General features: G+C 46.0%; 1 protein-coding gene across 3 annotated transcripts in view; it reads right to left on the bottom strand.

The window, feature by feature from the left end:
* Positions 1–13,605, bottom strand: part of ZDHHC14 (zinc finger DHHC-type palmitoyltransferase 14) — a 260,251-nt gene that overhangs the window by 101,945 nt on the left and 144,701 nt on the right. For all 3 annotated transcript variants that reach the window (XM_032836436.1, XM_032836437.1, XM_032836438.1), the window contains exon 2: positions 5,762–5,922. In XM_032836436.1, the coding sequence (XP_032692327.1) occupies positions 5,762–5,922 (161 nt within the window). The remainder of the gene's footprint in view (positions 1–5,761; positions 5,923–13,605) is intronic.

Genomic DNA, 13,605 nt, shown 5'->3' with positions numbered 1-13,605 from the left:
AGTAGGGGGAGGAGGAGGGGGAGAAAGAGATCTAGGGGAAGGAGCCGGGAGAGGAGGAGGGGGACTAGGAGGGGAAAGAGGAAGAGAGAGGGGAAAGGAGAGAGAGGGAGAAAGAGACAGAGGGAGATAGACAGAAGGAGACGGAGAGAGAAGGGAGACTCGCGCTCCCACCTACTCCAACTGCCCAAAAAAAGGGGCAGAGTGAGGCAATAATACTTCAGATTCTGCCCCTGCCACAGCCCAGGTGAGTTTTCTAAAGACCGCCCTGCTTCCTTGGATCCGATTCGACACTCCCCAAGCAACCATATGATCTTTGGTCAATTATCTCTTTGCCTTTTATGGATCCTGCCTTTGGTGTTGTACCTAAGAAATCCGTGTGTCAGGGTTACGGTGACACAGGGAGAGATTTTCCTAAGGAACCAGCCTCGCTTTGGGATCCCGACAAGCTGAGTTCGCATTTCGCCTCCTCCCGGATTCCCTCTCTTGGGGTTTCTCCGGACTGTCGGACTGTCGAGGTGTGGGAAGAGGCAATACGCATAATGAAAAACAGAGAGGCAGACCCGCCGCTCTCCCTCATTTTGATTCCTGGAAAGGTCTATCCCTACTTGAAATGCTTTGACCCAGTGACTTACAACACAGTCTCATCATTTCTTTCAAGCCCCGAATCCATAGCGTAGTATCTTATCCTCCGAGTGAACCGAAAAAACGGAGTTTCCCAAGTGTCATGTTTCCAAGCAGGACTCCAGTGACCCCAGGTGAGACCTCCTGTACCCCTCCCCCACCCCGCCCCACCACTGCCATCCTGGGATGTCTTTTTAGCTGCAAGGTAATGAACCAGGAAAGGTCTTTCAGAAAAAAAGAAGGGTAAGGCCTTTCAAGAGACGGTAACAGACTCTGAGACGCAGAGCGTCCCCCTCTTCCTCACCACCTCTTCCCCCACCGAAACCTGAAGACAGGGAAGCTGGTCCCCCCCCAACCCCTTAGCACAGCTTCATTCAGTTACTCAGATGGTTGGTTTCAAGCAGCTACCATGGGCTTCTATAAGGAGAGATCAATAGACAATTAGAATTAATAACTAATAATAAGTTTCTAAATCTCATTTTCATTTTTTCCTTCTTCAGTTAGATAGCACAAAACCAATGTGCTAAGACTTCACTGAGACATAATCTTATTCTCCACGGCCAAGCAACACACGGAAGGACTCCTAATAAAGAATTAGACCAGCTCAGCCATTTCGTCCTATCACGTGGCAGGTGGAGAATTCTTTTAATGACAGTCCATGTATGTGGGAGGTGAGGAGAGAACTGGCTGGGAAAAGAGAAGAATTTTTCTTTTTAAAAAAGCAAAAACAAAAACCCGCGACCATTTACTGAGCTGATCCCTATAAGAAGAATCTTATAGGATAAGGGTTATTATTCCCATTTTAAAACTAGCCTAACGCCATACAACCAGAGGCAAGTGGGCCTTCTTCTGCTACTCCATCTTCCTTCTCTCCCCTTCCTCTCCTCCTCTTTTTTGGACAGTTTCTTGTGCTGTAACTTACCACCTAACAGTTATCTTCTGGAAGCATGCAGTAACATGACCTTTCATAAATGCACCGGGCTGTGCCACTAGTATCCCAGTCCGCTCGCAGACCGTTTTCACTATTCCAGCAAGTTCTCTCATGTCCAAGTGTGGTGACCCTCACCTGTGCCCCCACCCCAGGCAATCACTCCTCTGCTTTCTGTCTCTAAAGCCATTTCATACACACGGAAATATACAACAGGTAGCCTTCTGATCCGGCTTCTTCCATTTAGCATGTTTTTACCACTAATCCATGTTGTAGCATATGTCCGCACAGGGCTCCTTTTCATCTCTTACTGGTAATCTTCCACATGGCTATACCACGTATGGTTCATCGGTTTGCCCACTGATGGACATTTGGGTTATTTCCAGTTTGCAGGTATTATACAATACACATCAGGGCATAGGTTTTCGTTTCTCTTGGGTATATCCTTAGAAACAGACTTGTCGGGTTATATGGTAATCTATGCTTAAAGTCTTGAGGAATTCTGAGGACGTGTTTTCCAAAGTGGCCGCAGCATTTTACCCCACCGCTGATGCACGAGGGTTCCAATTTCTCCAGACCGTCACTGACAGTTGTTATTGTCAGTCTTTCCGGTTAGAGCCGTTCCAGTGCGTGTGAAATGGTATGTCACTGTGGTCTTGATTTGCATTTCCTTCTTTTCTTGTGTTCATTGGCCATTCATAGATCTTTTTTGGAAAATGTCTGTTCAAATCCTTTACTCATTTTTAATTGGGTTGTTTTTCTTATTGTTGTGTTGTAAGAGATCTTAATGTTATAAATACAAGTATAAGATCCTTTTATCAGACATATGATGTGCAAATACTTTCTCCCAGTCTGTGGCTTGTCTTTCTATTTTCTTAATGTTATCTTTTGAAGCACAAAAGGTTTTAATTTGATGAACCTCAATTTATTATCTTTTTCTTTCTACAGATCATGCTTTTGGTATCTATGTAAGAACTCTTTTTTTATAAAAAGATTTATTTATTTTAGAGAGAGAGAGAGCATGCATGTGCATGGGGGGGGGACAAGGGACAGGGAGAGAGAGAATCCTCAAGCAGACTCTGTGCTGAGCATGGAGCCCAGGAGGGCTCAATTCCAGGACGCTGAGATCATGACATGAGCTGAAATCAAGAGTTGGTCCCTTAACTGACTGAACCACCCAGGCACTCCTTTTTAAGAATGCTTTGCCTAACCCAAGGTCATGGGAATTTTCTCTAAGTTCTGTTCAGAAGTTTTAGAACTTAAGCTCTTACAGTGAGGTCTATGATCCATTTAGAATTAAATACTGTGTATGGTGTGAGGTAAGGATTCAAATTCATCTTTCTACATATGGACGGCTGATTTCTTTATTTGTTATGGGTTTCTTCAGCTTTTCTATTTCTTTTTGAGTCATTCTTTAGGTAACTGTGGCTTGCTGAGAATTTGTCCATTCATCTAAGTTCTCTAATTTGTGGCATAAAGTTAAAATCCTTTTAATATGCTAGGATCAATAGTGATGCCTCTGCTTCCCTTCCAGATTTTGGTAATTTGTATCTTCTCTGTGTCTTTTTTTCGGAAGGAGTGGTGAATAGTATAGTTAAAGATTTATCAATTTTGTTAATCTTCTAGAACTAACTCTTGGTCTCACTGATTTTCTCTGTTGTCTTCTGTATTCTATTTCATTGATTTCCACTCTCATCTTTTTTTTTTCTTTTAAAGATTTTATTTATTTACTTGTCAGAGAGAGAGAGTGAGTGCACAAGCAGGGGTAGCAGCAGGCAGGGTGAGAAGCAGGCCCCCCCCCACCCCAAGCAAAGTGCCAAACTGAGGACTGATAAAGGACTTGATCCCAGGACCCTGGGATCATGACCTGAGCCAAAGGGAGATGCTTAACCAATGGAGCTACCCAGGCGCCCCTCCACTCTCACCTTCAATATGGTCTTACTACAGCTTGCTCTGTTTGCCCTTTTTCTAGTTTCTTAAGGGGAAACTTCAGTTACTGACTTTTTTTCTGTACTTCACTCCAAAGCAAATTAGCCCCTCAGGCAGGTAATCTGCTGGTTTTCAGAGTCTGCCCTGTCCAGCTAGAACTTCCTTACCTTTGGAATTCAGGTGGGCACTAGACCAGCCCCCGGTGAAACTATCACAGACACCCACTATTCTTATCTAAAGTCCACCAGATTTTCATGAATAACTGTCCCTCAGTACAGTTGAATTCTAGACCCATGAAATGGCTGTGATTGTTTTCCAGTTTTCTTGTTGTGTCTTGGTGATAGGATATGCAGAGCCACTCAAGTCTGCCATGCTGTCCTGTCTTTAAAGACCCTCCACTCTCCCTCCTTTGAAACAAGATTTGGTTTCATCCTTTACCTCATGTAGTACTTTCACAGATTCTGTGTCTCAGGGGGTGTAGAGCAGAGCTGGTTTTAAAAATACTCATGTTGAAAAAAACACTCTTAAGTTATCAACTCAAAGCCAAAGGAAAAAAAAGCACTTTAGCAGATCACTCAACTTCCTCAATATTAACAAGGATGAACAGAAACTCTGTGCCTCTTAGAATCTGCATTTATGATAGAGAATTTCAATGGCAGTCTTTGTCATCCCCAGTTCCCAATCTTGCTGATTTCACAGATGCTCCTTGCACTATCTGAGAGGTGGGACAGAAAATAGGATTGCAGCAGGAAAATGCTTCAAGGCCAGTGTAAAGACCAAGGTACTCAACGCACTGCTTGAGTAGAGGGTTTTCAAGCTGTGTGCTAAGGTGATGTGGGTACAGGCTATGCAGTTTCCAGAGGCCCAGTTCTGTTTCTGAAGGAAACTAGACCAGTCTCCTCCCCAAGACATGACACCCTGGAAAGAATAAAGGCTTAGACCCAGGAGACCTGGGTTCAAGCCTCTGGCTCTGCCACTTCCTCCCAGTCAACCTCCGTGGGGCTCTCCATTTCCTTATTTGCAAAATGAATGTCATAATAAAGTCTTCTTCCCAAACTTACTTGGGTATGATTAATTCAGTGATAACTGTGGATGGCCTTTACAGAGGATTCACATGCTATAAATGTAAGCCTTTAAATTATGAATTAATATATAATTAATGTCTTGAAATCCCAAGATGCACTGGCTAAGAAAGAGACTGTCTCTCCACTGCTGATTCTTCCTTCCTCTGCTTGCCTGCCTCGGGACACAAGAAGGCTGCAGCCAGCAGACCACCACCATACACTCCCGTCATGAACTCCTTTACTGCTCCCCTTCTGCACAGCCGGGATGAAGGATGGAGGCAGATGCCCAGAGGACATAGCCATGCTTTGGTACCTGGAGAGGGCAGTCCACAGCACATGTTGCCTCTCAGAACCCAGGCTCCTATCTCTTGACACCGGAAAGCCGGGGCCTTTTGGCTGAGTGAGGCTGGGAAGAGAAGCCCACAGGGTAGGAGGAACAGCAGGAGGGAAGTGTCAGATGGGTTTTCATGCTAAGCTTTACATTCACACAGAGTCACCACAACCCCTCTGCCACACTTGTAAAATTATCATAGTGTCACTGCAAAGCTACGCATTCACAAATGCAAACTTTTAAGAGCGAGAAGTTCTCTTTTCAACTAAAAAGGGGACATTAAAAGTTTATCCTGCAGGGGATTAGGATTTGTTTTAATATGTTTAAAACGGGTCCCTGTAAACTTTTTACATTTCAATACAGGGTTCCAATATCTAAGGAAAAATGAAAGCTCTTCATCTCTGCATATACCATGAACATATATCTTTGTTGCCTTAATAAAGAAAGTTCTGGGTCCTAGGCTGGATCAATGAGACAGCAGGGGAAGACGTAACCTCCCCAGGCTTCAGTTCTGGGAAACCAACAGCAAGGAGGACGCTCGTAAAGGGAACAGAGAGTGGCCCCCCATAATGACAGGTCTTACAGGACAGAGGCTCTTCCTCAGCCGGGCTTGGGTTTCAAAGACACATCAGGACCCAGAGCATCGTGAGGGAGGCGCCGCTGCTTGGTGGTACCACCAGCCCCTGGGCTGACCTCCAACCACTTCACATCCTACCTCCTACTCAGCCCGTGCTGCCACCGAGGAAACAAGGACTTCCCGGACGCCTCCCTGATTACGCGCCACTGTCCAGCACCCGTCCTGCACCGGCACCTGGGCCTGTCCTCCCACACGGCAGCTGAGCCCCGGTGGGAAGGGACCCGAGGCTAAGGGCAGCCCCTCAAGGTTACCTATTTGTCGCTCCAGGTCGGCGGCTTCATCGGGCGTGGCTCGCGGAAGGACTCCTGGGTCACTGAAGCTGGTGCGAAGCAGGGTCCCCATCACAAAGAAGAAGAGGATGCCACCAACCACGGGGATGGCGGGGGTGATTTTCACTGCTAGGTATGGGCAGCTGCCAACAGGTTGGAAAGGCCAGGAGAGGAAGCGGGGGCGGGGGGGGAGGAAAGAAAGGAAATACAATGTCAGTAATCAACAGGGAGCGGTCTGTATCTTCCAAGAAGCCGAAAGGCTTGTTGGAGGAGCAAAATTGATTTCCATTAAAAATTCATCTATGTTAAGCAATTCCATTTGGGGAGGTCCACAGTTCTCTCTTGTGGATAATCGAACCCTCCCTTCCCAGCCACAGTAACCCAGGCCCTCTGCTCCCACGGTGTTCCTTGGGAAAGACACAGGCAGGCAAGGGACAGTCACCGTGCTCCGTAATCACCGTGCTCCGTAATCACCATGGGGCATGCAGGGCTTGGACCCTTTGCGGTCAATACAGCACATGAATCTGTGTGACCTGCCCGCCCTTCCCTGGAACTGCATAGTAGAAGGAGACACCAGCTTAGAGCCATCTTCAACAGACCCAGCCTCTCCTTCCTGAGTCGAACACCTTCACGGTGTGAAAAAGCTGAGAACCGCCAACTTACCCTTCAAAGGCAAGAAACCATTTTTCAATCTTTTGGAACTAATCTCTCCCAAAGAGGTTAATGAGCAATGGAAATGAATTTGCAAGCAGGCGTCTGAAGAGGCTAAAAGGAATTTAGGCAGCTGGGATATGATACACTCCTGCTTTCCAGAAGGCACTTGAGCTCCCAACTAAAGAACACGGCCCAACTCAGTTCTACGAAACCTCCTCGCTGTCCTTCAGTCCTGGGAGCGGACGTGCAGCGGGGACTGGGATGAGTCGGGCGGACTAACGTCTGCGCCAGTGGGCTCTCGGGCAGCTTCAAGTGCCTGGCCCACTGTCAAGACCCCTTGATTCCACGGAGGTGGCGAGAAGCAGAGTGAGAACCACCTCGATGCCCGGAGCTGCGTGAGCTGAGTGGGATCTGCCATGGCCACGGTCAGTCTGTTGTCCCCACGTTCAGTCACATGACGGGTACCAAGGGACCCAAGACAGAATCACAGAACTGTAATATCTGGAATGGAAAGCACCTCCAAGATGGTCCACCCCGTTGGCCGATGCTCGTGCCCATACTCAAGAAGAAACAAAGAGAGGGAGTGGGGGGGAAAGATCTGGTCAAGACAAGGGGCTCCATCCTGGGAATGCTAGCGACCAGCACCCCATTCCTGTGCAGTGTTTGCAGGGCAGATGGTGAGGTCACTGACAGGTTGGTAAGGGGATCTCGGCAAGAGTCCAGGACTTGAGGACCACGGGGCATGATGGCCTCAGCTGAGGCCAGCCTCAGGCCCGTGAGAACATCTGGTCTTCTAGACACCTGGCAAATTGGACAGGTCTCTATGGGATGGTTACTGCGATCTGAAGACAAAAGTCCTCTCCAGAGTTCCCTGTTTGGAAGGAACCCACAGAATTTCCCACAACTTTAAGAAGGTGGAGGAGTGACCCCCAACAGGACTAGGCCCGTCGCCTCCAGGAAGATCACCTGATTTCGAGAGACAAAAATATATGACATTTCTAACATCTCTTTCATCTCTCCCACACCGACTGCTCTGTAGAAACAGGACAAAACAACCATCACCGATATCATGTCACACTTAACTTGCTGGGTTGTCAGTGTGACTTCCCTTCATGGGTCTCATGGGAAATCACGGGAAACTGTCCATTGTCCTTCCTACATCACTATGACCCTGTCCAAACTCCCAGACACTTAGAGCCTTTCTGAACATCCTCAGAGTTTCTCATAGGAAAGCGAATTTGGAAAAAAAAAAAAAAAAAAAAAAGCACCAGCAGACATAAAGAACTTGCTGTGGACAAAAGGAATACAAGACCGTCTAACCTAAAGACATCCACTTGGTGAAAGTATTCTGTTAAATAATGGAAAGGACGTTTTTAATCCAACTGATTTTGCTCTGCATTAAATTAAAAAAAAAAAAAAACCCAACATTGCTTTCCTCGAGTGTTGTCTGGCAAATACTGACATAATTAATACCCTTTAATGGGGTTCCAGTTTTCCTTAAAAAATGTGAAAAGCTTCAAGTTGAATAAACAAACATTTAAGAGACTGGGGACATCATAATCTGGTAAATGGCACTTAGTATCTAATCCTGGATTGTGAAGGGAACATCTTCTTGCAATAAGATTTAAACAATTAGAAGATTTTAAAAGATGGCCCCACTGAGGGATTCAGTATAAAGTGACAATCAAAATCACATTAACTACTGAATCAAAGTCGGAATCCAAATGTTCATACGGGGCTGAATCCCAGCTCAAGGTGTTGGGTGGTGCGGTGGGCTCTGGGGATGGGTGCCTCTTGGGCACCTCATGTCTACGATGTTAAGTTTGGCACATTTGGACTGTGATGTGGAGCTTCTGTGAAGAACTCATAATAAAAATCCATTGCTGCAAGTCTGCTGAGTAAATCTCGAACTGTCACATCAACCTGGAGCTAAGAGCAAGGAACACAGACTCCAGAAGGTCATTAAAAGGTATTTGTGTCATAAAAATGATGTTATCTTTGCTACACTTATTATCAAATAAAAAATAACCTCCCCCATTGTATTAAGTCTTGAAAATGCGTTAGGGTACCACAATCAGAAATCAACACAGTCCATACTGAAGGCGTAAAATTGACCTTAGTACTAATAGCTCTCTATTTATAATAGTCCTAACATATTTCTTTTTTTTTCTTTTCAAGTTTTTATTTAAATTCTAGTTAGTTAACATAGACAGTAAAATTGTTGTCAGATGTATAACTTAGTGATTCATCATTTACATACAACACCCAGTGCTCATCACATCCCGTGCCCTCCTTAATGCCCATCGCCCATCTAGCCCATCCCCCACCTTCCTCCCTCCATCAACCTGCAGTTTTTTTCCCTATCACTAGGAGTCTTTTATGGTTTGCTTCTCTCTCTCTTTTTCTTCCCCTTCCCCTATGTCCATCTGTTTTGTTTCTTAATCCCACATATTACGCAGATCATACGTATTTGTTTTTCTCTGACCAACTCATTTCATTTAGCATAAAACCCTCTAGCTACATCCACATCACTGCAAATGGCAAGATTTTATTCTTTTTGATAGCTGAGTAATATTACTCTGTGTGTGTGTGTGTGCGTGTGTGTGTGACACACATACATCTTCTTTATTCATTCGTCTGTCGATGGACATTTGGGCTCTTACCATAATTTGGCTACTGTTGGTAACATTGCAATAAATATCAGGGGCATGTCCCCTTTCAATCAGTAGCCCTAAAATATTTTTTATAGTCTAAAAGAATCTACTCTAGGTGGACTCTGTGTGTGTCTGAATGTGTGAGTGTGTATGTATTTCATAAAAACGGTTAGAGAAATGATTGTATAGAATGATTTTCCAGAATTCAAATTTCAGGCCAAGGTTTCTCCCCTTTCTCATCATTAATGAGTTTGGATAGGAACGAGTTGGAAGAGTCATTACGCAGCAGCACCCAGGGCAGAGCTGGACAGGATGATGGGGCAGACCGGGCAGTAGGATGTGATCTGCCACAGGTGTCACGAGCTGTGATTTATTTAGGTCCCTCTGGCTTCTCCAAGGTTGGAGCCTACGTTAGTCCTGCTGGAAACCCCCTGCGAAGGTGGTTTAGTAGATCTTAGGTGACAGTGTACTTGTCTTTCCTTTTACTTGCTTGACCTCAAACTTGACGTGCTCCAGGTCTCACAGGGTGCTTCCTTCAAGCAAGATGCCACTGATGAGTAAGCCACGTCCTAAACGGTTTCTCGTTGTCCCAAGTGCACTGGTATCTTTACGGGACACTTCTGGCTGCTTCTCCAGGCTGACAGCTCCAGAAGCTTCCCCTTGCCTCCACCTGCCTCTCCTCATCTCCCGCCAAGGATGCCCACTGCCCTCATTGCCTAACACGTGACATTCAAAACTCAGAGAGATCCTCTGTCTTCTAAGCCTGCTAGGTAGATTGATTTCCTCCTAACAGGAGGTGCTGAGGAGATTTCGCCCAGGAAGCTTCCCCGGCGAGGAGAAGGGTAGGTTCTCCCCTGTTCGCAGAGTCAAGTGTGAAATATGTTTGCGTCCTGTGAGCATTAACTAGAACCTCTAACCCCTTCACAGCCTGAAGTCCTGGCAGATAAAACTCCTTATGTTGGTACAGCTTTGGACAGACCATCGCCCTGTCCAACCTACCTCTGTGAGACAAAGCACAATGTCCAGTTTCTCTTTGAAATTTTGAACAACACTCTTTATAAGAAGCAGGAGAATTCACACCCCTAAGTGCACGACAAGATCAGGGCACCTTCCCACTGCTGCTTGGAGAGAGCGGAGAACGTGTGCAGTCCCTCTGGTAAAGACAAGGCAATCAGCAGACCCTGCCCCTGACAGGAATCGCTAGACTTCCCTCCGGAAGGAGGCAAGGCTAACGGGAAATCCCAGCCAAGCCCCCGAGGCCGGCACGGCTTCACAGCCTAGCCGCAGCAAGCAGCAGAGAAAATTCTTAGCCTAAGCTCAGACAACTGGAAAATGTCTCCTTCACATTTCTGAGCAACTGTGGCTGGGATCTCCAACTCTGAGAGCCATCTGTGAGGAGGAAGACTCTTTCCCCCGAGGGCCTGGATCTGATACAAGATGATGCAGCTGCCAAAGACACAAACCCAAATGGAGGCCTCTCTCTAGCCGAATTGTGACCTACATACAGCCCAGAGCCTGTGGAAAACAGGCTCCAAGCGACTTAGTCTTCATAAAGCTCAATGGAAAAGTGTCAGGAGAGGGGGAAAAAATTGCAAAGAATCTGAAAGCATGTGTTTTCATAACATGAAAGTAATGAGCTAATTTAGCACCAGACCAAAGAGATGCTAACCTGATAAGAAGCCATCCCAGGGCCCTTCCCCCTCAATGGTGCACGTCAGTGGGGGCCGGTAGGCTCTGGCTTGTGGTGAATGAATACCCATGACAGACTGTTACCTTGTTGGATGTCAGAGGTAGAATTTTTCCAGGTAAAAATTAGAAAATGTAGCATTATCAAAAGGGCAAAAGGGATATTTTTCTCTCCCTCCTTCCTTCTTTTCTTCCCTCCCTTTCCCCCTCCTTTTCTTCTTTCCCTCCTTCCTTCCTGAGAGAGGGATGCCCGGGTGGCTCAGTTGGTTAAATGTCTGCCTTCAGCTCAGGTCATGATCCTGGGGTCCTGGGATCGAGCCCTGCATCAGGCTCTCTGCTCAGCGGGGAGCCTGCTTCTCCCACTTCTCCCCATTCCTGCTCTCTGTTACTCTCTCTGTTTCTCTCTCTTAAATAAATGCATAAAATCTTTAAAAGAGAGAGGGAGAGCAGTAGGGGGAGAGGGAGAGAGAGAATCCCAAGTGGAGGGAGAGAGAGAGAGAGAATCCTGAGCAAACTCCATGCTCAGCGTGGAGCCCGATGCAGGGCTCAATCCCACAACCATGAGATCACGACTTGGGCTGAAATCAAGAGTCAGATGCTCAACCGACTGAGCCACCCAGGCGCCCCGAGAAAGAATGTTTTCAATTCTATCAGCAATCTTCTCAAATCTGTGTAAAAAATAATGACTTGTGCTTTGGTGTTTATTGATGGGGTGGGGTAGTTGTCTGGGTGCTCTGTTACCCAAGCCCATACCTTAATTCCTACAACATTGTTTTCTCATCAAACAGATATTGACATCCCAGAATCAGTGCCGTCCTTAATTCAGCATTCCTACTTAGAGGATGGCTCACCAGTTTGAATGTGACATACAACCAATTTCTTGGACAAAACTCCTTGGGCCACGTTAATTTCAGAGACATTTCAGAGAGGAAATCTGGATTTCATCACTGGGTAGCCAGATCTCTCTGTTTCTCCACGGGACATTTTTTGGGCAGTGGGGGGGTGGGCAGGCGGGCGGAGATTAGCTTTACTTAAAAAGAAAAACAAAACAAAATAAAACATTAACAAGATGTGGCAAAGGCATTAAAACCAGGTGGCCTTTGGAATAGAAAGTAAAGAATCTTTTCCTGTATCAAAGCAATTCGAGTCATCTTTTAATTTTTCACCTGTAAATGGGTACATATACAGGAAAACAAAAAAAAATTCTGTTTTGTGGCTCATGACCCCGACACAACACAGCCTACATTTGATGTTTGCGTCCTGTCCTGTACGTGTGGACAAGTAAACACCAGAATCACTATTCTTTACAGACAATGTGAGGCCCACTGTGAAAGTCCATACAGGAGCGGGGAGACAGCCTTGGCTCTGTGACACTATACACCAACAAAAGACATTTCTGTGTTTCGGAAATCACAAAGTGAACCTATTATTTTACATTCCAGATCCCTGATTGCAATGCATTTCGGTAATGGATAGCTAGGGCAAATGATCATAAAATGAAATAATCTGAGCCAATGACTCACATGTCTGAAATAATAACAGAGTAGCTTTATGAGGAATGGAGCTTGTGAGGGTTGTGATAAAAATGATCTTTTCCTCTTCCTATGAGTCACTGTAAAATAAGTGTAGTCTTCATTTATAGGCAGGGACATAAACACCATTAATTGTATGATTTGTTCCTTAATCACGTACTTAGAAGTAAATGGACCACCAGGGCAAAGATAAGCACATTACCTAGAGACAAATAGAGAAAAAAGTGGATTCAGAAATAACATCCGCTCACAACTCTAGAATGGGGGAAAAGTGATGATTTCATTAACCCTTAAGACTATCATTTCCCTATAAGAGAACTCCAGGTCTGGAAAGCCCCCTACTCGCTCATTGCACATAAGGGTGAATCTGCCAATATGATCTGGAAGGAGGGAGTTTTTTAAAAAAGGATTTTATTCAGGGACACCTGGGTGGCATAGTCGTTAAGCGTCTGCCTTCGGCTCAGGTCATGATCCCAGGGTCCTGGGATTGAGTCCTGCATGGGGCTCCCTGCTTGGTGGGAAGCCTGCTTCTCCCTCTCCCACTCCCCCTGCTTGTGTTCCCTCTCTTGCTGTGTATCTCTCTCTGTCAAAAAAGTAAATAAAATCTTTTAAAAAAAGACTTTATTCAGGGGCGCCTGGGTGGCTCAGTGGGTTAAAGCCTCTGCCTTCAGCTCAGGTTGTGATCCCAGGGTCCTGGGATAGAGCCCCACATCAGGCTCTCTGCTCAGCAGGGAGCCTGCTTCCCCTCCTCTCTCTCTGCCTGCCTCTCTGGCTACTTGTGATCTCTGTCAAATCAATAAAATCTAAAAAAACAAAAAGCAAACAAACAAAAAAAAACCAAAAAAACCCTCAAAGCATATTAAAAAAAAAAAGATTTTAGTCAATTATTTGACAGCAAGAGAGAGAGAGAGAGAGAGCGCGCGCGCGTGCAAATGCATAAGCGGGGGAGAGGCAAAGGGAGAAATAGATTTCCCCCTGAGCAGGGATCCTGATGTGGGGCTCGTCAACTCACAGTGTCATCAGAGTCCCTGCAGGCTCATTTTGATATCTGTTTAATTTCTTATCTGAGAACTGAAGCTTTCAGGCTTTCTGGGGGGTAAGAGGCAGGTGAAACCCAGAGACCGAGGAGAGGACAGTCCCTGAGGAACTCGGCTGCCTTCTCCCTGCAGGCCTCCCAGCTGGGTGTGGTCTCTGCCTAGATGTCCCCAGATAGCACCGTCTTCCCTAAAGCCTCTACAGCTCCTTGGTGACAAAATCTGTTTCATGATTCTAAAAGGGCCTCCCCGGGCACCCTAAGAGG

The sequence above is a fragment of the Lontra canadensis genome, unplaced genomic scaffold (assembly GCF_010015895.1).
Source record: "Lontra canadensis isolate GAN:19392208 unplaced genomic scaffold, GSC_riverotter_1.0 scaffold92, whole genome shotgun sequence".
Lineage (NCBI taxonomy): Eukaryota > Metazoa > Chordata > Mammalia > Carnivora > Mustelidae > Lontra > Lontra canadensis.
This window is presented reverse-complemented; position numbering and strand designations above follow the sequence as displayed.